Source organism: Heliangelus exortis, chromosome 1, assembly GCF_036169615.1.
Source record: "Heliangelus exortis chromosome 1, bHelExo1.hap1, whole genome shotgun sequence".
In the NCBI taxonomy this organism is placed as follows: Eukaryota; Metazoa; Chordata; class Aves; order Apodiformes; family Trochilidae; genus Heliangelus; species Heliangelus exortis.
Window position 1 is genome coordinate 78989900 of NC_092422.1, and position 21856 is coordinate 79011755.

The 21856-nt window shown below is 51.9% G+C and overlaps 2 protein-coding genes and 1 long non-coding RNA gene across 5 annotated transcripts in view; 2 read left to right on the top strand and 1 right to left on the bottom strand.

Annotated features, from left to right (window-relative positions):
- Positions 1–6885, top strand: part of POLA1 (DNA polymerase alpha 1, catalytic subunit) — a 193829-nt gene extending 186944 nt beyond the window's left edge. For both annotated transcript variants that reach the window (XM_071750219.1, XM_071750211.1), the window contains exon 37: positions 5579–6885. In XM_071750219.1, the coding sequence (XP_071606320.1) occupies positions 5579–5751 (173 nt within the window). In that variant the 3' untranslated portion in view covers positions 5752–6885. The remainder of the gene's footprint in view (positions 1–5578) is intronic.
- Positions 6886–10717: 3832 nt separating this feature from the next.
- ARX (aristaless related homeobox) lies at positions 10718–19340 on the bottom strand. 2 transcript variants are annotated; one of them, XM_071750242.1, is made up of 6 exons: positions 18988–19340; positions 17107–17824; positions 15706–15751; positions 13645–13714; positions 13380–13560; positions 10718–12103 (listed from the first exon to the last, which is right to left on the bottom strand). In XM_071750242.1, exons 1-6 carry the CDS (start codon positions 19178–19180, stop codon positions 11863–11865), a joined length of 1449 nt encoding a protein of 482 aa, XP_071606343.1. In that variant the 5' UTR covers positions 19181–19340; the 3' UTR covers positions 10718–11862. The 2 variants fall into 2 exon arrangements, with proteins under 2 accessions (XP_071606343.1, XP_071606334.1); XM_071750233.1 differs by having other exon boundaries at positions 13380–13714.
- LOC139798992 (uncharacterized) lies at positions 13510–14518 on the top strand. Its single transcript, XR_011727049.1, has 2 exons — positions 13510–13594; positions 14230–14518. It is a non-coding gene; the product is annotated as an uncharacterized lncRNA (long non-coding RNA).
- Positions 19341–21856: the final 2516 nt, after the last annotated feature.

The following is a 21856-nucleotide window of genomic DNA, read 5'->3' on the forward strand; positions in this document are numbered from 1 at the left end:
CCAGACCAGTGGTAAATCGCGTTCTAATCGGAGTTGCAGGGCACTTGAGCAGAGCCACGGTGATTTATCTGGTTTGATAGATGTGGGTTTGTATCAGCACATGGAAGCTTCGGGCGATTATTTTTATACAACCCCCCCCCCTGAACTTGCCTAGCAAAAATATAAAGGGTGGACCCGTAAGAAACCGTGGAGCAGTTTATACCAATTTACTCCGTTTGGTGAGAGCAGACCTTTGAGGTCCCAAGTTTGCTGTGTTTTCTTGTGGTAGGAAGGCTGTGGATCACGTTAGAATTGCTTTGGCTTCCGATTAAATAAACACCCAGAACATGTGGAGGTGTCATCCTGGCAGTCTGGAGGGCAAATGTGGCCCTTGTTGTCAACAACCTCTGTTATTTTGTAGGACTGTGTGGCTTAGAAGTTGGTCCGAGTTGGGAGGCTTATTTTCCTCAGCAAAGAACAAGAATCATTTAAGGCTTAGGTTAGTAAATCTCCCTCTTCAGGCTGGTCAACTGGCATTGCTGATGGATATTGGAGGAGAGCACTGTCAAGACCAAATAATTTAATTGCTCTGTAGCCTAATGTGATTGTGTTTAATTAGAAATACAAAAGCAAGTATGTTAGAAGCCTGCACGTCTGTTCATTAAATTACTGTTGACTTTTTTCATTGACATTCCATAAATGGCAAAGTTAAGGTTAACAGTATAAATAGGGGTGCTGAGGATTATGAAAGGGGAACCCATGCAATTAAAAAAAAAAATGGCTTATGTAACCTGGTATCATAACAGACAGAATATTTATTTAACTTGCAGTAAATTGACACACCTCTAGACAGAGACAATTATGACTGACTGTAAAACATCTGACAGAACCAATTATGACTGACTGTTGTTTGCTACCTTTGCACAGAAATAAATGAAACACAGATATTTGGAACAGTGACTGCTGCCTGTGTGTCTAAGCCTGCTGTAATTAAAATACAATAACCAGTAGGCGATGTAAAAAATTCAGCAGCTAATTTAGTATGTTCTTTAACTCTTTAAATATAAGTGTGAGATAGACATGATGCTGTACATAAATGATATCTTGCAGGGTTTTTTGTGCATTCCCAGATAATCCAACATTTTGGCACAATGCTCCTAAGTACCTGCAATGTTTCTCACGTATTCTGTGCAGATACATGCACTCAGATACAAAGGAATCTGAATATATTTCTACTTCTCACTCTGAAGAGCAGGTTATCAACAGAATATTCAGGGGGAGAGAGTTTAATAATACGACACAGTTCAGTTGTCCAATCAGTAGGAGAAAAAAGAGAAGACTTTTACCAAGCCACATCTTAGGGAATCCAAGAACAAAAGTTCTTGGTCTTCTCTATCAGGTTATTCTGTGTCATTTCAATAGGAACAAAGAGAAAATTGCAATAAAAAGAGTGCACGTGGCTGAGAATAGATAACCTTCAAATATTTCTATCCATGCTCCCAGCATCAATACAACAGCACAGGGTAAATGATTTTCACATACTTTTTAATAAAATAGAAATAAAATACAAATATACACAGGTTAGCTAGATCAGTACTTGGAGGGGGTGCTGAATTTGGCAGTGACAAACAGAAGTTCAGACTGTGTTTTGTGAGTGAGGGGAATGAGGGGGCAGTTATGTTGGGGGGTGGAGAAGCAGGGCTCACTGCACGTTTGGTCATACGATTCTAAAATATTTACCAGAGTCAGTGATTTATTAATTTCAGATAGCAGTGCCTGAATTTTAAGTATATACAGCCAGTAGCACATCTTTCTTCCTTCCTTTTTTTTTTGAATATCTATTACAATAATAGTGGTTTTCATTTGTCTATTTATTTTTGGTAGTGTCTTTTGTGTGCTCTGCAAATGTGTAAGAAGATCTCTGTGTGTATATGCGTTCTGCAGCAGTGCTCACCTTAAAAATTTTCCTTTGAACTTTGATATTATTAAAGCAACGATGGAGGTGACAACAGGAACTATTTTGGAACGTGACTTACGACCGAAAGACAATTTCAGTCAGTTTGTGTAGCTTGGTTTTCAGAAGGCCTTAGGCGCAGTATCGATTAAATTCTGATTTGGGAAGAAAGTAGGAGCTTTTATATGCATCTCTAAGTGGGATGGTGTGGTAACTCAGAGGTATTGACTGGCTGCGTGATGCGCGGCGGTCACGGTTGTCTTTTACTCCGAGGAGCACAGAGTGATGGTGGTTGTCATTCTTACTCTGCTGTGTGGCAGCGTAAATAGTCCCCTTTCTAACCAACCTGGTGGGAAAAGTCAATATCCCATCAGCAAAGGAGGTAAACACATCAGGAGCTGTGTCCTCTCTCATCTTCCCCTGCTCTGTATTACTACAGTTCTTTAAATCTCTTCTCCCCAGTCATCAGATGCACTTGTGTCATTCAAATGCATGGGGTGGCTGTGCTGCAGCCGCTGCCTGCCTCTCCACCCCGAGCTCCCAGCTCCCATTCTCTTATAATTGAAACTTAAAATTGGCCTCATTACTTCAACCAGCCCCCTCTTTTTTTTTTTCTTTTTTTTCTTTTTTTTTTTTTTTCCCCCAGTCCACCCTTTCCTGCTTGCCTCTAGGAGGGTAATTACATCTAAGAAATGCTTGAAGTCAGCAAGGTTACTGTCAGAAAGGTTATCGGTTATAATTAAAGTTTAGATTTAAGGCTGGGGGGAGCTGGGCACACGGGACAGCTGGACCCTGAATTTGAGCTGTATGCAGGCCTGTATTTTTGTTCCCTACTTTGGTTTATTGTTTGCCTCCTTGTTTTCGTGATTAATGTGCCTTCCTGCTCTGCTCACTTGTGCCAGCTGTTTCTGCACACTGATACACTTCACCTTGATGCTCCCTGAGTTCCAGGAAGCTTTAAAATATGTTAGCCTAGTTTTGAACTTAAAAGGATGGTTATTTTCCACAGTTCCTTAGGATAAAGACTGTGTTTTTGCTAACATGAGCAGAAATACCCACATGGTATTTCATTTATCTTGAAAACACAGAAACTAGCTAGCACTGCATTTGGGGCAGAATGGGGTTTGTGTTTTTATGGATATGGCTATTACAGTTTTCAAGGCTTGTTTAATTGAACCCTACATTTAAATAATTCCAACATGCGTTCATTCCGTAATGACTTCAGTCTCGTAGTGAACACATTCTTGTAATTGAAATTTTTATTGTATTGATGGTGTAGTTCAAGGAAATTTTAATTCTGCAAATAGACATAATGTCATTGCTGCCTGGGTAATGGTGAGAATGTGGTATCTTCTACCAGGCAGCATCGTCTCTTTGCATTCTGCCCAAAGCTGGTGATGTAAATACTCAAAACTGAGTGTGACAGCACAATACATACTTTCTTCACAAGGGTGCACGAAAGGTGCTTACCAAGGTGCTTTTGATCACATTGCACAAACTGGCATTGTTAATTTAAATTTTAATTTCATTTTTTAAGATTTTATAGCATCGTGCAGAGCAACAGAGTTCAGTGGAACTTGGTGAATAACACGAGTAAACCCAGGCAGGTGGCAATTGCTGGGTAAAACAACACTGTTTGTATTGTATCCAGTGGTTAATCTGCTGAGTTTGTCTGAAAACACATAGGCTCTGCAACAATATTTGTAAATCCTGAGGCATTCACAAACCCCAAAATTGTACCAGCTATTTCTGTTACCATGCCTTTCTGCCCTGCCATCTCCTCACGGAGCAGTCCTTGCCTTGGCTGCTGAGACAAGGGTGGGTCGGATGGGATGTCTCCAGCTCAGTCACATCCCAGAAGTGAGTCATGGCACAAGTGAGTCATTTCTTCCCTCACACAGGTGGACTCAAAAATCTGGCATATCCCTCTTCTCCAGACCCTTCTCTCAGAGAAACTCAGCTGTTTTAGAGACAACTAGGTTTTTTCTTCATCTAAACTTGGGAGCTGAAAAAACGTGTCACGTAATGAAAGCCATTTGCAAGGGGACGGGGGCTCCTTTGTACACATAGAAAGCATGAGGAGGGCAGTACCAGTACTGTGGAGGGGACAGGCAGGATTGAGACAACAGCTTTTAGGCAAAGCTAAGGAGCAGCAGAAGGATGGTGTTGGTTGCTCACAAGGCACATGCTTATGCTGTGCTGAAATATCCTGAGAGCTTGAGCTTTAAGTACCTGTGCTGTGCTCTCATAGTTCTGCATGACCTGGATTCCCTCCAGTCTAACATGAAGGAAACTGGGAGGGCATCTGGTTTTGCCCTGTGTCCTTGTGTGCTCAGTTATGTGCTGCTTGTTTGAAGGTCTAACTGCAAATGCAGGATTTTTTGGGTAGGAGCTGCTGTTTCCAGAACATGGAATATTCATGCTCTTCATGGAATAGAGGAGCACAACCACACCAGGTCTACATCAAGTTGGCATTGCTGCATATCAGTAGAGTATTTTTTTCTTTTAGTCTTTTGTCCATGGCCTTTGTAAAGCAAGAGCTGGGCACCCACTCAAAAAAACTACCTCTTTTTTTTCCCCTAAAATTTAACAAGAAAATCCAAAACAAAACAACAAGGGTTGGACTTGATGATCTCTGAGGTCCCTTCCAACCCGGCTAATTCTATGATTCTATGAAATTAAAAAAAACAAACACCACAACAGTTTGGGCTTTGCTGCTGACATATATACAAACTCATGCAGATGAATTTGCACACACACAAACATACAAGTGAGTAAATGTCTTGCACTCCAGATGTTTTTTTCTGAGGGAATGGCTCTCTTCATTCATGTGTCGGGTGAACCTTGTGACTGAGATACTGGGCACCTTCTGTCATGTCTAGGGTAGAATAGCAAGGAATTTCCCTTGTCAGTGCTCCTGCCCCTTTCAATGCCTTCATGTTGTCCAACATCACAATTCCCGTCCTGCACACAAGGTGCACGTGAGAGTGCACAAGATGTGTGACACATCTGTCCTAGGTTGTTCCAGTATTAGCAGCAACAGACACAAAGTTCCCATCCCTTCTGAAGCTAAACTTGGGCAGAATCTCTCCCTGCTTCAAACTCCTGGGGACTTTCTGTGGTTCTCCCCAAGTTAAGGCACCTGTTCATTTCAGAAGGGATCCTTTGAGAGCGAGCCGTGCTGTTGCTCATTTTCTCTTCTGTGACTTAGTGAACCTCATTTTGCTCCATTAAGATGGACTTGGGTTAAGGGTTGGACTTGATGATCTCAGAGGTCCTTTCCAACCCAGCCGATTCTATGATTCTATGACTCTATGATATGATTCTAAGATGCCATGGCAGAGCAGGCTGTGCTTCTCTGCAGCTCCAGGCAGGAGATGCTGCTCCCGTGCTGGTGGGGATGAGGCAGCTTCAGCCTTGCCACCGTGTGCAGGTTGAGCTGGTCCCCAACCAGCTGGTACAGCACTGCAGCTGAGAGGCAGCAGAATTTGGAAGAGTGTGGTGTAAATGTCTTCTTTATTTGCTACAATGTGCGCCTCCTTTTAAAGTGCCACGATTTGCAGTAGTAGTGAATGCAAAAGTACTTTATTTTTGTGGTCTTTTAATGATTCTCTGTTGTGGTTTTTTTCTACATTTTTTTTTTAGAGCACTTGAAGAAGAAACCACTCAGGGATGAAGTCTCTGAGGCCTACAAAAGACTGAAGAGCACGGTAGACAAATGTCTGTCTATGAGTGCCTACTCAGAAGTGAACCTCGGCAAACTCTTCACTGTCAGTATGGGAAGATCTGTGGGAGAGTCCAGCAATGAAAGGCAGTGATTGATTAAAAATGGAGGGAGACGAGAGGCTGGTACCTTGTTTAACAGTAATGATCTCTTCAGCAATACTCTACTTCAGTATGCACAATGGTGTTTTAATAATCTCTTTAGAGGAGGAAGAATGGAAGATGGAAATGGGATGTGGGATTCACGTGGACATGAAATATTCAAGGTGGTTTTATCTTCCCTTCTTTTCTTCATTGAGAAGCCAGGGTTATTAAAACATGGAATAGTTGTTTTTTTGGTTTTTTTTTTTACAATATATTTTGTTGTGTATTTAGACCTATGAGGGAAAAGGGGGTGGGGGAATTGCTGCTTTAATTGGATAATTCCCAGTGAGAGTTGCTGGAATGTAAGTGATCCTAGACTTTGCTCCAGGGTATTTAGTAGAGGTGCTCTCAGGAAGAGAGGTTAGTAGAGGTCTCAGTAGGAGCACTAATGTTGTGCCTTTTCACAGTTTATCTTCTTGCTGATCATACCAATTAAAAACAATACCAAACCTAAATGCCTTTAAATGTCCTAATACCTTCTGAACAGAGGTAGGGAGGCTTTACTTGCAAATTTTATTAAAGATAAAGAACGACTGAAACCTGGAGGTGCTAAAAAAGGACCATCTTTGTATTAAGAGTTTTTCTGTGCATCTTCAAGCACATTATTTTGCCACGTTAAAGATTTCTTATGTGGATGTAGAGATACGTAAAATAACCTTTCCGTACAGAGGCAGGATATAAATGTATTTCATTTCTTTCCATATAAAGTATTTGAAAGTAGTATTCTCGATGGGGGAAAATGTGTTTGGGATTATATTGTAACCAGTAACGGGGAGATGCAAAGCAGGGAATCATTTTTCTGTTTTGTGATAATTACTGCATTGGAGATTTTAAAGGTTTTTATAAACAAATTGTATTTTTCATTTACTCTTAATAAAATGACATGCGGATATGACAAACGAAGATAATAAATTTGGGTACATGCTTCTGTATGCAAAATATTGTACTCATTTTGCTGTTAAATTTGGAATGTGATATATTAATGTAAGGTTATAAAATTTTTCTTTGAAATCTTTAACGGTATAAAATGTAAAGTTTTCCTGACAGTTGGAGGGGAAAAAATAAAATTTTCTAGTAAAAGAGAATTTTGTTTGGTCATGTGACTGTTGAAAATACTCCTTGAGAGGTCATACTGCTCCAGACTTTTCCTGGCTTTGTAGAAATGCTCATATCCCCATTTTTTTAGGATAACTGGCCAGTAACAAAAGGAGCATGAAGACAAAGTAAGAGCATTAGCACGAACGTGGTGGGCACTGAAGGGGATGCTTGTGTCCATGTTAACAGTATTTTATGACGTTCATTTGTCCCTAAGTGGCATTGGAAGATGCTGTGTGTTGGGGGAGGTGATCTCTATTTTAATATGCCCGAATACGGAGTCATCTTCTGGGCAACTTTAGGAGCTAAATCCTTTCATTTTTGCTGACATTGAGTCGCAGTACATGAGAAATGGAGCCTGCTCAGTCCCTGGTTTCGTGTTGGTGTTGTCTCCCCCCACAGTGAGCTTCCGTTCCTTCCCAACCTGTGAAGTTGGGACTTTATGTGGAGGTTTGTCTTGGAGAGAGGTGTTGCTGCCTAAATGAGATGGTGATGTTGCAGCCCTTTGAAGGATCCCAGCTTCCTATAGTTGCACGCAGAATTATTTTTTTTTAATTTTTAAATTATTTCTCATGTCCAACTCAGGATTATGAAGATATTCCTGAGATTACCCGGGTAGAGAAAGGAAAGGAAGAAGTGTGACCTTCTCCTCCAGACGTGAGGTATACAAATAAAATGGATAGATACGGCATAACCTGACCCCGTGGCACTTGTATGTATCTGTATAATTACAGCTGAAGAGCCTGTTAATTTGCAAGTTTAGGGATGTTTAGATTAAATGAGAGTGTTGTGGAATGCTTGTGTGGGGCACAGCAGCACACGGTGGCCCTGAGAGAGGCTGGGGGGGAGCGGAGGAGCCCGGCGAAGGGGGCGAGGCGGAGGGGGGGCACCGTCCTTAAGCACACACACACACACCCCGCAGCCCCAGCCAGTCGCAGTCCGTAGGGGGGGAATGTCGGAAATGAGGGCTTTTACCCCGAATTGAGGCAATTTTTCATTCCTCTCAGCAGAGTTGGTCAGATCAGAGTTGAAGTCTTGGCAAGGAGTTGACTGGATTTCCCCCACTCCCCTCCCCACCGCCCCCCTCTTCCCCCCCCACGCCTCTCTCTCTAATGAGCTCTGGGCACCGTGCCTCGTCTTGGCCCCGGAGGAAGGCTGGGAAACGCAAAATCATCTTTATAGCATTTAATATTAAACGGAGCTGGTGAGTGCAGCGCTGTAAATAATCTGGGAAAGACTGAAGTTCGGAGGTTCGCGTTTGGAGGCTGATCTGGCTCCCATCGCCTTCCCTTCCATTCCCTCTTCTTGTCCCTCATTCCCCTCCCCCCTAAACGCTGTTAAAATTAAGGTTTGTGTTTATTTGTATTTATTTGCAGTTGGGGAAGAGCAGTGTTGATACATGGAGCCGGTGGCCAGGTTTCGCGGAGGACATATGTGATAAGAGAAACAATCCCCATGGCAAACACGTCGGTGGCTGTGCCAAAACCCCTCTTGTCGCCGTCAAAGTCACTTTTTTTTTTTTTTTTCTTTTTTTCTTTTTTTTTTTTTCTCTAACGCCGAGCGGGAGCACATCTTCCCCTTCGCATCCTTCCCCGTCTTCTGCAAGAGCACCTTCAATGTGCCCTAATTGAATAGTTCTCCCGCTCCCTCCTTATAGCAGTTTAATAGATTAACTCATCTGTGCCAGCTTCAAATTTCAGATTAAAATTCCTTCATCCCGAAGGCAGCATTATCAGGTTGTTGGAGGCTGTTTTCAAACCTTGGTTTTGAATAGCAGCGGCTCTGCATTAATTTAACCACTAAGCTAATAAGTAGGTTTCGTTTTGTTATGCTAAGCTTTATTGCTTTTCTTTTGATCAGAATGGTGTTGTTGAGCAAAGCAGCAGACAAGGCATTCTTTGATGAGGGAATTAGCGCTCTATTCTTCCTCTATTATTCATAGCACAGTGGAATATGTAAGTACCTGAGGGTGTCAAAGGAGAGCAGGCTCTATTGCAAAGTGTTCGCCTTGTTTCTCTCAATAGCTGACTATGAGATGATAAACCGCTTAATACACTGCACTAATTGGATGAGAGCAAAAAGAGATGGGAATTAAGGCACGGCGAAAGGAGAAAGTGCTACCAGCCTTCATTCACTCTTTCACCACTTCAGCAGCACCAAAGGAGGCACAAGCTTTCTATAAGCAGACTAGGGGTTTTGTGCGGAGATAAAATGAACCTGTTAGTGGATTCAAGTAATACACTAATTATTGCACAGTATAAATACCACTACTGGTTTTATAACACGGAGGTAAACTTCTTTTGAGAAGGTTATAGGATTGCTTGGCAGCAGTATAGATCCTAATAAGGGACCAGAGTAATAACCCCCTGGATTAACAAAATTGCTGCTTGCAGAAGTATGATTCGGGCTTTTACGAAGATTTCAGCGGAATGAATAAAAATGACTGAATGACATTTCTTAATGCGTAATGGCTTGATAATGATTCCCTTTTCTTTAAGGTAAAAATGTATATTTCAGGCTGCACTGTTAATAACGTCCAGGGAACAAGCCTTATTTTTCCCGGTTTTTTTTTTTTTTGGTTTTTTTTTTTTTATTCTTTTTTTCTTTTTTTTCGCGCCTATGCTGGCTTTTAGCACTCAAAAATGCGGTTGGGGGCGGGCGGGGAAGGGGGTCTTGGGGTATGTGAAACGCCGTGGGAGGAAGAGGGGGGCTGTGGAGAAAGATCGGGACGGATTCCACTCGAGGTGGCGGCTCTGGCGGCGCTATCCGGCCGGCGGCTACCGGACCCGGAGAGGGCTGAGACGGACCGGGCCGGGCCGGGCCCCCTCGGTGCTCACAAATGGCCGAGACGGGGCGGTTCCGGGGCTCTTTCCCGGTCCCCCTGGCTGCCGTTGTTGAGCGATGCCACGGTCAGACCAAATCACCCCCAAAAAACCCCAACAACTCCGCGCTTGGACCCGGCCCGGTCCCACGCCCGCTGCCCTCGGGGACGGGGTGTGTGGCCGAGGAAGTTCCAGGGCTCATCGCGGCCGGGGAATTTCGGAGCCGGCAGCTGGGGAGAAAGTCACGGTAGTCACGCGTGTCTGCTCCGTGGAAAAGGCACAGGAGAGAGATGCGTCCAGAAACAGAAAAAAAAAAAAAAACAAACAAGCAAACAAAACAAAACAAAAACCAACCCAGACAAAAAAAAAAAAAAAGGAACCAAACCGAATCAAACGAACGAAAAAAAAAAAACAACCCCCCCAAAAAAACCACCAAAACCCAACAGGGGCAACTAGAGGGGAAAAAAATCTCCAACAGTTCATCCCCGGGTGAACGGGGTGCAGATCACCGGACTTTCCTTCCTCCTCTGAGAGAAGGAGGGGTGCAAGTGCTCGCTTTGTTTCCCTGCCTCTGTCTCTCGGCAGCAGCAGAGCCAGAGGTTGCCCCATCCCTGTCCTGGGGTGCATGGGGCGGCTCCCCCCGAACTCCACTCCCGGATCTTCTGATTTGCAAAGCTCCTTGCAACCTCATGCCCCCCAAGCTCTGGCAATCACCCCCGGCCAAGGGACCCACGCCCCCCGCAACCCCGTGGGGGGGTTCCCTGGCAGCGGGGGTGGCGATGCGCAGCCCCGGCCGCGCCCGAGGGGCTCCGTGCGGCGCAGGCAGCTCCGCAGCCCCCGCAGGTACCGGGGCTTTCTTTGCGTTTCTTTTCTTTTGTTAATTTTTTTTCTTTTCTTTTCTTTTTGTTAAACATATATTTGTGTTTATTTTCTGAACGTGGCACTTCTCCACCGGATAGCAAGGAAAAGTGTTAACAATAACGACATTACACGAAAAAAGTACTGTACCATCGCCTCTTGAGGGTTTCAGAAACCTCTACAGTTAATAAGTTAAATAAAGGGTTTGTACATAAATATTTGTCTAGGAACCCTATTATATCTACAACACAGTAAGAATCTACAGAATGACAAACTTTTACAACACTACACTGAGTGCAATTGTTTTATAACATTTCAAATATACAAAGCTCTGTTCTTTTTTTTTATAACAATGGTATGTACAGAATCAATAATCACAGTTTAGTGACTTAAACAGTCCATATTCTAGCAGTGTATTTCCCTTTGGTTTGATATAAAAACCTTGGTTGGTGTAGTGATAAAGAATATAACAAGAAAAAGATATATCCTTTCCCTTAAGTGCACTGGTTAGCTTACAGCATCAAATTAACTTTCATCCTGCACTGGCAGCATCCTTGGTTAGCGTATGCAGCTTGCTGCATCAACATGTAAAAGAGTTCTCCAGTGCTCCTAAAAGATCAACTTAACATCCTAGGATGTTATTTTAAGATGTGGGTAGCTTCCCCTCCCTATACTTTTCTTTCCGTCTTATTTTTCTTTCTTAATTAATTACAATTCTATTTGTTTCATTTTTTTCCTTTTTTTTTTTCTTTTTTTTTTTTTTTCTTGCCAGATAAACAGAAGGAAAAATATTTACCGTATGTAATGCTAATATATAATAACTTTTATTAGGTTTTTTTTTTTCTTCCCCTGTTTTTTGTTTTTTTTTTTTCTCCTTAATGCTCAGAGAGGAAATAAACGTTGTACATTTCAGAAATGTACCAGCCAAGGAGTTACTTAAGCAGGAGCTTGCCAGTGTTGGTTCACTCGCATGAAGGTTGATGCAAAAAGGCGCTCGCTGTCTCCAAGCTCGTAACTCGAGAACCCACCCCAGTCTCAGCTGCTGGTCCTTTTTTTTTTATTATTTTTATTTTTTATTTTATTTTTTTAATATTATTATTAATTTCTCCCCCCCACCCTCCCCGTTTGGTCTTGGTTCGAGCTGTCTGAGGTGACCTTTATTTTTTTTTCGTACGTTTAACTCTCCTCTTTTCTCTCTCTTTTCTCTCCCCCCTAAAAAAAAAAAGAAGAACCAAAAAACCCAAAAAAACACAACCCAACCCGCACCCCCGGGACGACAACCGTCTCTTAGCACACCTCTTTCCCCGTGCTGTTCCCGGGGAGGATGTTGAGCTGGGTGAGCTGAGCGGCGTGCTCCTTGGCCTTCAGCCGCAGGGCGGCGATGCTGGAAGCCCGCCGGTCCGCGGCAGCGCTGGCCGGGTCCCCCAGCCCCGCCGAGCCCACCGCCCCCTCGGCGGCCGGCGCCGGCTGCCTCAGCAAGGCCGCCGCGCTGGATGCGCTGCCCAGGGGGGCCATGGTGGAAAAGAGCCTGCAAGGGAAGCAGAGACGCCCATCACCGCCGCGCCGGGGCTCCACCGGCTCCGCTCGCCTCGTTCCCGGCCGGGAGGGACAAAGCCGCGACGGGAAAAAACCCGACGCTGGAGTGCAAAAAATTTTTTTGTGGAAAAAAAACCAAAACAAACAAAAAGGGAGGGTAGGGGAAAGAAAATCTCCGACTCTGCTTGTGCCCAGTTTGCCGCTGTCGGGGCGGCTGACGATGGGGGTACAGCGGCGGGGAGGGGGGTACAGCGGCTGAAAAAGGCTCTGGGGGCTTTTTCTCGTTAGATAGCACGAAAAAAACATTACGGGAAACCACTGATCCTACGAAGGCTGCGCTCGCCCCGTCCATTCAAGGGATCTCTTCCCCCTCGGCCTGCTCCGGTGGGGGCATCCTGACGGGGCAGCTACGTCCCCGGTTCTGCGGGAACGCATCCCCGCCGGCCGGGGCTATCCCCGTTTTGGCCTCGACCGCTCAGCGCAGGGACGGAGCGCGGGGGTTTCCCCGACACGCGCCTCTCGAAGCTGCTCATACCCACCCACGACTAAAAACCTGATCGTGACGGACCCTGTGGGGCGTCCAGCCGGGTTGTCCCGGCTTCAGCGCACCCCGAAATGGTGAATGACGGCCACCCGACCCCCTCCTCACCCCAAGCAAAGCAGTGGTAACGAAAAGTACCCCCCACACCGGCTTAGTCCCTGCGTGGGGAGCACCGATTATTTCCGCAGCTTTGCCCGACGGGGACCCCGCTTCGTCCCTGCCCAGGCCCCCACCCACAACCACCGCAGAACCCACGGAGCGGCCGCCCCCACGGGGCAGCTCCGCGGTGGCTGTGGAATGGGGAAGGGGGTGGAGGTGAGGAGTGGGGGGGGGCGAGGGGGAGGGTAGGGGCGGGCGCAAGAGCCGCCCTCGCCCAATAAGAAGCTGGGCCAGAAGCACGTGATCAGCGCGGTGCCCAATCGCCGCCGGCCGCCAGGATCTCGCAAGTTTGAACGGGCCTGGGGCGGCCCCGCGCGAAACGGGGTCCCGCGTGGGGGCCGCCCCGAGGCTGCGTCACCCGCGCAGGGGACAACGTCGACCCCGAATGTCACCCGCGCAGGGGACAACGACGGCGGCTGCCGGAGAGCGCCCGAGGTCAGGGTCGCCCGACCCCAGACTCGTTCCGGCAGCCGTCGTCGCCCCCCGCCCCGTCGGTCGTGCCGTTTCCCGCCCCCTACACCCCCCCCATCCTCACCCCCCTCGCTTCCCCGCGGTGCCCGGTCGGTACCTGCCGAAGGCGGGGCTGATGAAGGCGGGGTGACGGAACACGGCCGCCCCCAGGAAGGTGCCGAGGCCGAGGGGGGTCCCGCCGGGGGGCAGCGCCGCGGAACCGGGGGGCGGCGGCGGTAGGCTGGGGAAGGCGGCGGCCGCGGCGGCGGCGGCGGCGGCGGTCCAAGCGGAGTCTAGAGCTGGGTGATGAGGAGGGAAAGGACTAGCATCAAGGTATGGACTGAGGGGGTGAGTTGCTGACAGGGGACCAGGGAAAGGCAAACCTGGGGGGTGTGTCTGAGCCCCAGCCTTTTCCCTCTTCCGCCACTTAGCCCTACGGTTCTGGAACCATACCTGAAAGCCAAAAGAAAAACCGGTTTTAATACGCCTGCCTCTCCACCTCGGCGGGGAGAGCCCCGCGGGGGCCACGCACCGGCCCGACGGCGCTCGCTCCTCCGCTGCCCCCGCCTGGGGGGCACCCCGAAAGGGATCGGTCCACGGTGACACCCCTAAAGGTGCCGGTCTGCGGGCACCACGCGTGTCAGTGCCGCGCTGCAGCTCCGAGGGGGGACCCTACCGAAAGCCGCCTGCGGGCTCCCGGAGTGGGTCGGCACCGCCTGGCTTCGGGGAACCCCAGGAGCTTAACCCACCCCCGTCTTCGTTTGTCGGCGGCTGCTGGCGCCGGAGAGCCGGTCAGCAATGCTCTTGCTGCGTTGGAACAGCGGAAAAATAGTTTCTCAGTGGGACTAAGAGGTTTTCTATTCTGCACGCAGACCCACACCGGGAGCTGCGCGGCTTTTTTCGCTGTAGGGAATTTTTGCAAATGATATCGTTTGGGGATAATGGACTTTTTAATTTTTCCCGTTCAGATTTAGAGCGAGGAGAAGATTCGTGATTTCACAATTGTCTAAAACGAAGAAATAATTTGCGAGGCAACCGAAGCGGCAAATACACATTTCCAGGCTCTTCTTTTAGGATCTATTCTACGGAAGTTAGTTAAGACGCCGCAACACTGCCATACCTTGCCTATTTTCCCCCTCTCGAAAAGCAAAAATCGTGATCTAACACGGGCTTAAAACAAGAGAGAAGTAGAGGGGGGAAAGAAAAATAACCCCCGCACACACTTCGAAGAAAATAAAATATTTGCTTAATAACCAAGTGCAAGGCATCCCACGCACCTAAAGAGAGAGTCTTTGAGGGAGACACACGTTCGTAATTTTTTTTCGAGCTGCTGTGGGCCGAGTCTTCCCTGTTAGGCAGGGCTTTGCTAGCTCGGCGTGAGATCCCTACTCCCCGGGGAGCGGGGAAGGTAGCAGCGCTGCGGGGCCCTCCTGGCAGTCAGGCAACCACGACTGGTCGCCACACGCGCCCATCTGGGAGCCCAGGCAGGAAGAGGCATCGCGTTGGCGGGGAAGCCAAGAGCCTGGCAGGGAGGGAACTTCTCTCCCAGCTAAAACTCAATTAGCAAGCTGTCCCCGCTGCAATTCCTCCTTATTGAATTAATAAGTCTGAGTACACCCAAAGGTAAACGAAGGGACTCTCATAATTCATATTCCCTTAATTACATCTTCTCCCGTGAATAGAGGAGAGAGAAAGGGGGTGTCTTTCTTTTTAAAAAGTTATTTAACTTTCCCACGACTTGTTCCCCTGAGCTGAAAATACTGATTTGCTGTCACATCTCTGTTTGACAATGGAGAAATGTGTCAACAGAAAGGAGGGGACAAATCTCATCATTAGCCCCTCTAATGCAAGAAGCTGTTGTGTATTAAATGAGCCATATGGAATTTATTATGCTTTATCAGCGCCCGATTTTAACTGTAAAGTGATTTGCTCAGCTTCAAACCCAGAGACATCTGTTTTCTGTTGGCAATCAGGGCATCCCAATGTTTATCGTCTCTCTGGTTATGAGACCCGGGTTGGGAAATGCACTCTGGTATGGGGCGGCAAACACCTTTAATAGCATTGCACTCACTCACTATTAGATCAATGCAGGCTTATTGCTATCAAAAATGGGAAATCAAATAGCATTAGCCAGCTCCTTGTGCAGGCGGAGAGGAAATCAAACAACATTTCGCCTTCAAATGGCCCTGTTTGTTCTAGCACTAAGTGGGCTTTTATGAAGCCCGATTGGAGATTTGATGGCAGCCAAATACCCGGCTTGCGGCTGAGCGGGTCTCGCTAACAACCCCAGCCCCGCGGGGCCCCCGCGTTCGCTTCACATGGGGGTTCACTAGCCCATGGATCGGTCCTGCCGGGGCCGGGGAAAGGCCGGGGACACCCACCCCAGTCCGCCGGGCGCCGTCGAGGGACGCCCCGGCCTCTGTCCCGCCGCCACGGCCACTCACCTGCACTCGGGCTTCGGTCAGGTCGAGCCTCATCGCCAGCTCCTCCCTGGGGGAGACACACACGCCGCCATCAGCCCGGGGCAGGGAGGCGGGGGGCACCGGCCACCCCCTCCCCCCCCCGAGCCGCGGATCTGCTCCCCCGTCGCTAGACGATCCCGAAATCCTGGTGCCCAGGGGGAGCGGTACCGGGCGGGCACCGCCTGCTGCCTCTCTCAGCCCGGCTACGGGAGGCCGAGTTGGCTGCCCGCAGGCACCCCCCGAGTTTTGGCATCCCCCTCCCCAAATTCAGCCGGTTCCTGCCACAACGGCGGCGCGGGGGGGCAGCAGCCGAGCTGCCGGACACGGCGATTCGAATTGCCACAACTGAGGCAAATCGGAAACCATGAAGGCGTTAGAACAGCGCTCATCGGGACCGTACCCAAAAGTGGAGCGCTCCCAGCTGAGCCGAATCCCCTTTGCCGCCGGAGCCCCGCGCCTGCCGGGCAGGGGAAGCCCCAGAGGAAAACAAACCAGTGAAAAAACAAAACAAAAACCCAAACCAAACCAAACAAAAAAACACAAAAAGACCAAAAAAACCCACCCCAAACCACAACCAAAAAAGCCGCGATGTGTTCCGACACATCGCCGGGCAAACGGCTCCCGGGGCCGCGGCCGGGGCCAGGAGGCACCCCGAGGGGAGCCCCGAGAGCTATGAGGGTGTGAAACATAACCTCCCCACGGACAGTCTCCCACCCCCTTCAACCTTCCCCGGTAAAACAAACGAGAAACAGGGGAACAGGGGTGGGTGGTCTCCCTTATCGAAAACTGCGGGCTCTGGGGTCTCAACCCTACTGTGGGCTCCAGGGGAGGGGGCCATTTCCAGGAAGCGCGGGGAGCAGGCAGGCTGCTCTGCTTCTCCGCCTGCCTTTCCCGCGGAGCAGCCGCCGGCAAGAGCTGCCGCTGCGGGGCTAGAATTTTCAACGCCTCTGAAAATGCGGGCAGAGCCAGGCCGGGCCCCGTCGGGCTCCACGGGGACAGCGAGAGGCCCCGACGTGCCGAGGCGATATTTTTAGGCAGCGGTGCTTTGATCTCTGCCCCTGCCGGGGCTTCCCCGGGCCGGGCTGGGGTCCAGCCCCACCGGCAGCGTGTAACCGATCCGGTGGCGAGGGCGGAGAAGGGCAGTGGGTAAAAATAGACCCCAGCAAAGGCCTCCTGGAGGGCCTGTTCAGGCGCTGCCGTGTGTCCCCCCGGAGCCCGGACCTGCTCCCCATCCCGTCCATCCCAGCCCGGGGGTGCCCGCGGCAAGCGACACCGGCGAGGGGGCTGTTTGGGGACGGGGGTGCAGCACACAGGAGCCCCATCCCGCCCGCCCTTTCGGGTCTCGCGCGCTCCGCGCTCAGCCGGGGCCCCGGGGGCCGGTACCTGGTGAAGACGTCGGGATAGTGGGTTTTCTGGAAGGCCCTCTCCAGCTCCTCCAGCTGGTAGCTGGTGAAGGTGGTGCGGTAGCGCCGCTGCTTCCTTTTGAGCAGCCCCTCCTCGGAGTCGCTGCCGGCCGAGAGGCAGACGCTCTCCTCGCCGTCCTTGCCCTCGCCGTCCTCGGGGTGCAGCAGCAGCTCCTCCTTGGGGGACAGATCCCCGCCCTCCGCCCCGGGGGCCGCGGCGGCGCCTCGGCGGGCCTCCTTCAGCAGCCCTCCGCCGTCCTCGCCCAGCAACTCCTCCTCCTCGTCATCTTCCAGCTCCTCTTCCTCTTCGTCCTCCTCCTCTAGCATCTCTTCGTCCTCCTCTTCCTCTTCCTCCTCGGCGGCCGGGGCGGCGGGGCCCGGCCGCTCCTCGACGTGCGCGGCGGGGCTGCCCAACTCGTCCCGGGCGGGCGGCGGGGCCACGAAGGGCGCGTTTTCACGGTAGCTCTTGCTGCGGCTGATGCTGACCTGTGGCGCTTGGCTGATCTTCAGCGTGTCCCACGGAGCAGCGGCGGGCACCGGGCCGGCGCCTCCCTCCGGCCGCCCCTCCGGCCGGTCTCCCCGCGGCCCTGCTGCCCCCGGTGGCAGGAGCCGGCCCCCACCCGGCCCGTAAAGCCGGCGCAGTTTGGGGGGCAGGTGCAGCTCGGTCTGCTCGAAGGGGGGACTGCCCTTGGGAGTCCCTGCGCCGGGAGGCAGAGGAGGGAATACGGAGGCGGCCGCAGCAGTCGGAACAGGGCGGGCAGGCGTAGGGGGGAGAGGGATGCGAAGGAAAGAGAGAAAGGGGGAGGAAGAGAAAGAGAGAGACACAGTCAGTGCAATCAGCGCGATGAGACCAGGATAAGACTCCAGCACTGCAGCCCCCATTAGAGAACTGCTTTACACCCCGCACCGAGAGAAGACACTCCCTCCAATCACCCCGTACTCTCACACCGGCCCCGGCTCGCGTCGCCGTTCGCGGTTTGGGAAGAAATCCCTCCCGGCCGCACAGCCCATCCCGGCGGCCCGCTCAGCGGCGGGACAGGGACCGGGGACTCTGAATGCCCCGGGCCTGCGCCGGTACCTCCCCGGCAGCGATCACCGCCAGGCCCCGTCCCGCACGGCGCGGCTGAGCGCGTACACGGCAGGGCAGTGCCCGCCCCGCTGCCCCTGCCAGGGGGACGGCCCAGGGCTCCTCCGCTTTATTTTTTTTATATATCTTTCTGGTTACGTTTGGGGTTTCGTTTGTTTGTTTGTTTGTCCTCTTATAGTCGTCCCTCAAGTTTCTTTTAGTTCTGAGAGGAAAGAAACTCGCCTGGCTGTGAATGCCGAAGAAACAGCGAAAACGGGAGGGAGACCGCCCGTGGGAGCTGCCTGGCGGGGCTCCCCGCAGCACCGGAGGGGCAGCTCCCAGCTCCAGGCCGGGGGCGGCGGCTGCCGGCGCCCCGTTACTACTCCCTTGCCCGCTACCGGGCGCGGCCCCCAGCTTGATCCAATACAGTTTTAAGGCGAACGGGCGAGCCTTTCCCTGCACGGATCACAGTGCGCACCGATTTCTTTCAGCTACAAAAAAAAATTACACAGAGATCGAAAGTAGGAGCAACCTACCCCGACGCTACCCAACTCACACGGCATTAACGCGCCTGAATCACGGGCACGGCCCTGACAGCGCTTCCTGACAGCACGGCAGCCGCTAACCAGCCGGGTAACGGGATAACGGAGGCAGCGGCTCCGACGCGGCGGCTGGCCGGGCTGGAAGGGAGCGGGGCAGGGGCCGAGCCGCAGGGAGTGGACGGAGGGGGACACACACGACACTGGCCCTGCCCTGCCCGAGTCCGGGGAAAGGGAACGGTTCGGCGAGGCTTACCTTGCGCGGCCTTGTCGCTGTCGGGGCGGGCGGCGATGGCGGGCAGGCTGGGCGCGGCGCCGAGCAGCCGCACCTTGCAGGGGCTCCGCCGGCCCAGGATGCTGTCGATGCAGTAGGAGGACAGCAAAGTTGGCGATTTACTTTTGCACTCGGGGCGCTCGGCGCAGCTCTCCTCCGGGTAGGGGCCGCTCATGGCGGCGATGGCAGAGGCGGCGGCGGTGGTGATAGTGGTGTCAGCTGCGGCGGTGGGGCCGTGCCGTGCCGAGGGGCCGGGGCGGTGGCGGCGGCCCCCGCGGCGCTGCCCTGTGCCGCCGGGACGCCCGTCACGGGGGGAGTGAGCGGCGGCCGCGGCGCTCTTGAGTCCCCTCGGCTCCACGTGCGGGCAGCCGCCCCCTGATTGGCTCCCGGCGGAGGCCGGGCGGCCAGCGGCACACGGCGCCCACCAAACCCCGGTTCGGATCCAAAGGGATCGGCGCCCGCCCTGAGCCGACCCGGCAAGCTGCTCCCCACTCTCCATCTTCGCCCCGCCCCGCTCCGTGAGGGGCGGCACGGAGCCCCTCGGCGGAGCCGTCGGGGGCGGTGGTATGGGCGGTGGCGCAGCCCACGCGGCACGCCTCGCCCCGACACCCCCACTCCCCCCGCCCCGACGGCGGCGCCGCTCCTCGCCCGGCCCGGCCCTTATCCCAGCTGGACGGGGTGGGCCCCGCTGGTGTATCCACGCCGGGTTTTCCCCCCGGCAGCATCCTCCAGCCCCCTCCCACCCGCCCCGGGAAGGGGCGCACACTGACCGTGCTGGCGACCGGTGTTTGAAAATAGCGGGGCCGGGAACCGGGGCCCTATCCCAAATCCGGTGCCGTGAGAGCGCATCTACGGCATCCCCCTCCCTGCCCCGGCTACCTCCGCCTGGCCCCGCACACACGTCTCCCCTCCGCGGGGGCTTTCAACTCTATTTCGGGGCCTGAAGGTCTCTGGTGTGGTTTTGGGTTTTTTGTTTGGTTTTTTTTTTTTTTTTTTTTTTTTTTTAATTATTTATTTTATTTATTTTTTTATTTGTTTGGGGTTTTCATGTATTTATTTGTTTGCTTGTTTCTTTATTTTTCCCTTCTTTTCCTTTCCTGTGGAGCGGTCACATCCCGGACATGCTCAGGCTCTTTGCTTGGGCAGGTTGGGGTCATTTTTGATCAACACATTACGAATACCTGCGCGTGTCCCGCTCACATACACGCTCCTGGTCGTGGATTCTAGCAAGGACAAGGACATCGGAGCGTCCCCCAAATAACCTCGGGTGATTCTCGGCCCCGAGCGCCTCAGGGGAGACAGCACCATTTCCCCTGTTTGTGCCGCAATTCCCGTGCGGAACTAGCGTCTTCTAATGGCTTAACCAGCGGGAATTAAGAAAAAATATAAGCAAGAGAGCCCGTGTATGTCCGTGCGGGCGTGGGCACAACGCTGCCCTGGGTGTGCTCTCTCCTCCCCGTGCGCACACGCACACACACGCCCAGATTCCGCAGGTGTGTGTCCCTCCGTACCTGCAGGGATAAATGCCACTCCAGAGCCGTCCCCTCCCTGCGAATGGGACCCCCCCAGGGCTCCTGCCCGCCGTTCCTCCCGTCCCGTTTCCCCCTGCCCCTGAGGGCCGGGGTGCTACAGACGGCGAGACGAGGAGAGCCCCGACGTGCGCGGCCGGCGGGGCGGCCACAGCCCGGCCCGGCTTTGCAAGGGTGTGCCTGTGGGGGGAACAAGAAGCTATCCTTTGCTGTCGCTGCCACTCGGGAGCTTTTGCCATCCTTGGCACGAATGACAATTAATTCATTAACCGAGTAACAAAATTTTTTAAAAGGAACATAAAAAAACCCCCAAACAAACAAAAAAACATACTCCACCACCTCAAAACCCAACCCAAACAACAACAATCACAAAAAGAAATAAAAAATAGCAAGGAAAGGGAGACCCAGAAGCACCCTTGGGGAAACTCTCGCTCTCACCACGGCCGTACCGGGAGGTTCCGCAGGGGCTTTCCCGCTGGGGCTTGCCCCGGAGAAGCGGCGCGGAGCCGCGGGAGCGACCAGGGCGGGAGCAGTCCCGCGGCAGCAGGAGAGGCCGGGTTGGCCCGCACCTGCCTTGCCGGAGCCGGCCGACCCGCGGCATCGCACACAGGGATAACGGGGAAAGGTCATGCTGCCACCCCGCTTGCCATGGAGAGGGGACCCCAGGGCACAGGCAGTAGCCGGACGGGAGACTCTTGAAGCTGCAGCTGCAAAGGCTCCGGCAGCGCAGAAACCTGCCCGTGGCTGCCGGCGGACGGGTGCTGGGGGCTGCCGTGGAGCCCTTCGGCCTCCTGCGCCTTGTTCTCATTCCCTGCTCACCCCGTTCCCTCTCCTCTCTCTGCCCTACGAGGTCTAGGGGTCCCTGCTGCCACTCGGCCCGGCCGGCCCCGGGAGCAGCAAGGGTCGGCACCAGTCCCTCTAGCAGGCGAGGATGCTTTGCGATGCGAGCTCGCCTCTGTCAGGTCACTTTGTTTTTGTTTTTTGTTTTTTTTTAAACAAACTTTCATTCATTTATGGTTTTTGTTTTGTTTTGTTTTTTTTTTTTTTTTTTTTTTCTTCCGCCCTGCAACCTGCTAATTTAACACTGGAGCGCGTTATTGCAGTGTTAGGGGGAGAGAACGAGAGAGAGAAAACAACAATGCTGCAATGATCCAAATGATACAGTAGAATTATAGCAATTATAGTTCTGCTCGGAGAAGAAAACCTTGCTGAGCTCAGCCAAACAAACTGATGCCTTGTACGAATAACGAGCCCGGGGACTGACAGCCGGTGCTGAGAGAGGCAGGAGGGCACAAACGGAAATATTTGTCCCTTTTCACTCC

Excerpts from the sequence above, each read along its gene's own strand:
- ARX (XM_071750233.1), bottom strand. The coding sequence starts at position 19,180 with ATGAGCGGCCCCTACCCGGAGGAGAGCTGCGCCGAGCGCCCCGAGTGC. Across the intron at positions 17,825-18,987 it reads CAGCGACAAGGCCGCGCAAG|GGACTCCCAAGGGCAGTCCC; the intron begins GTAAGCCTCGCC and ends CTCCCGGCGCAG. Across the intron at positions 12,104-13,379 it reads ATCAGCCCCGCCTTCGGCAG|GCTCTTTTCCACCATGGCCC; the intron begins GTACCGACCGGG and ends CTTCCCTTGCAG.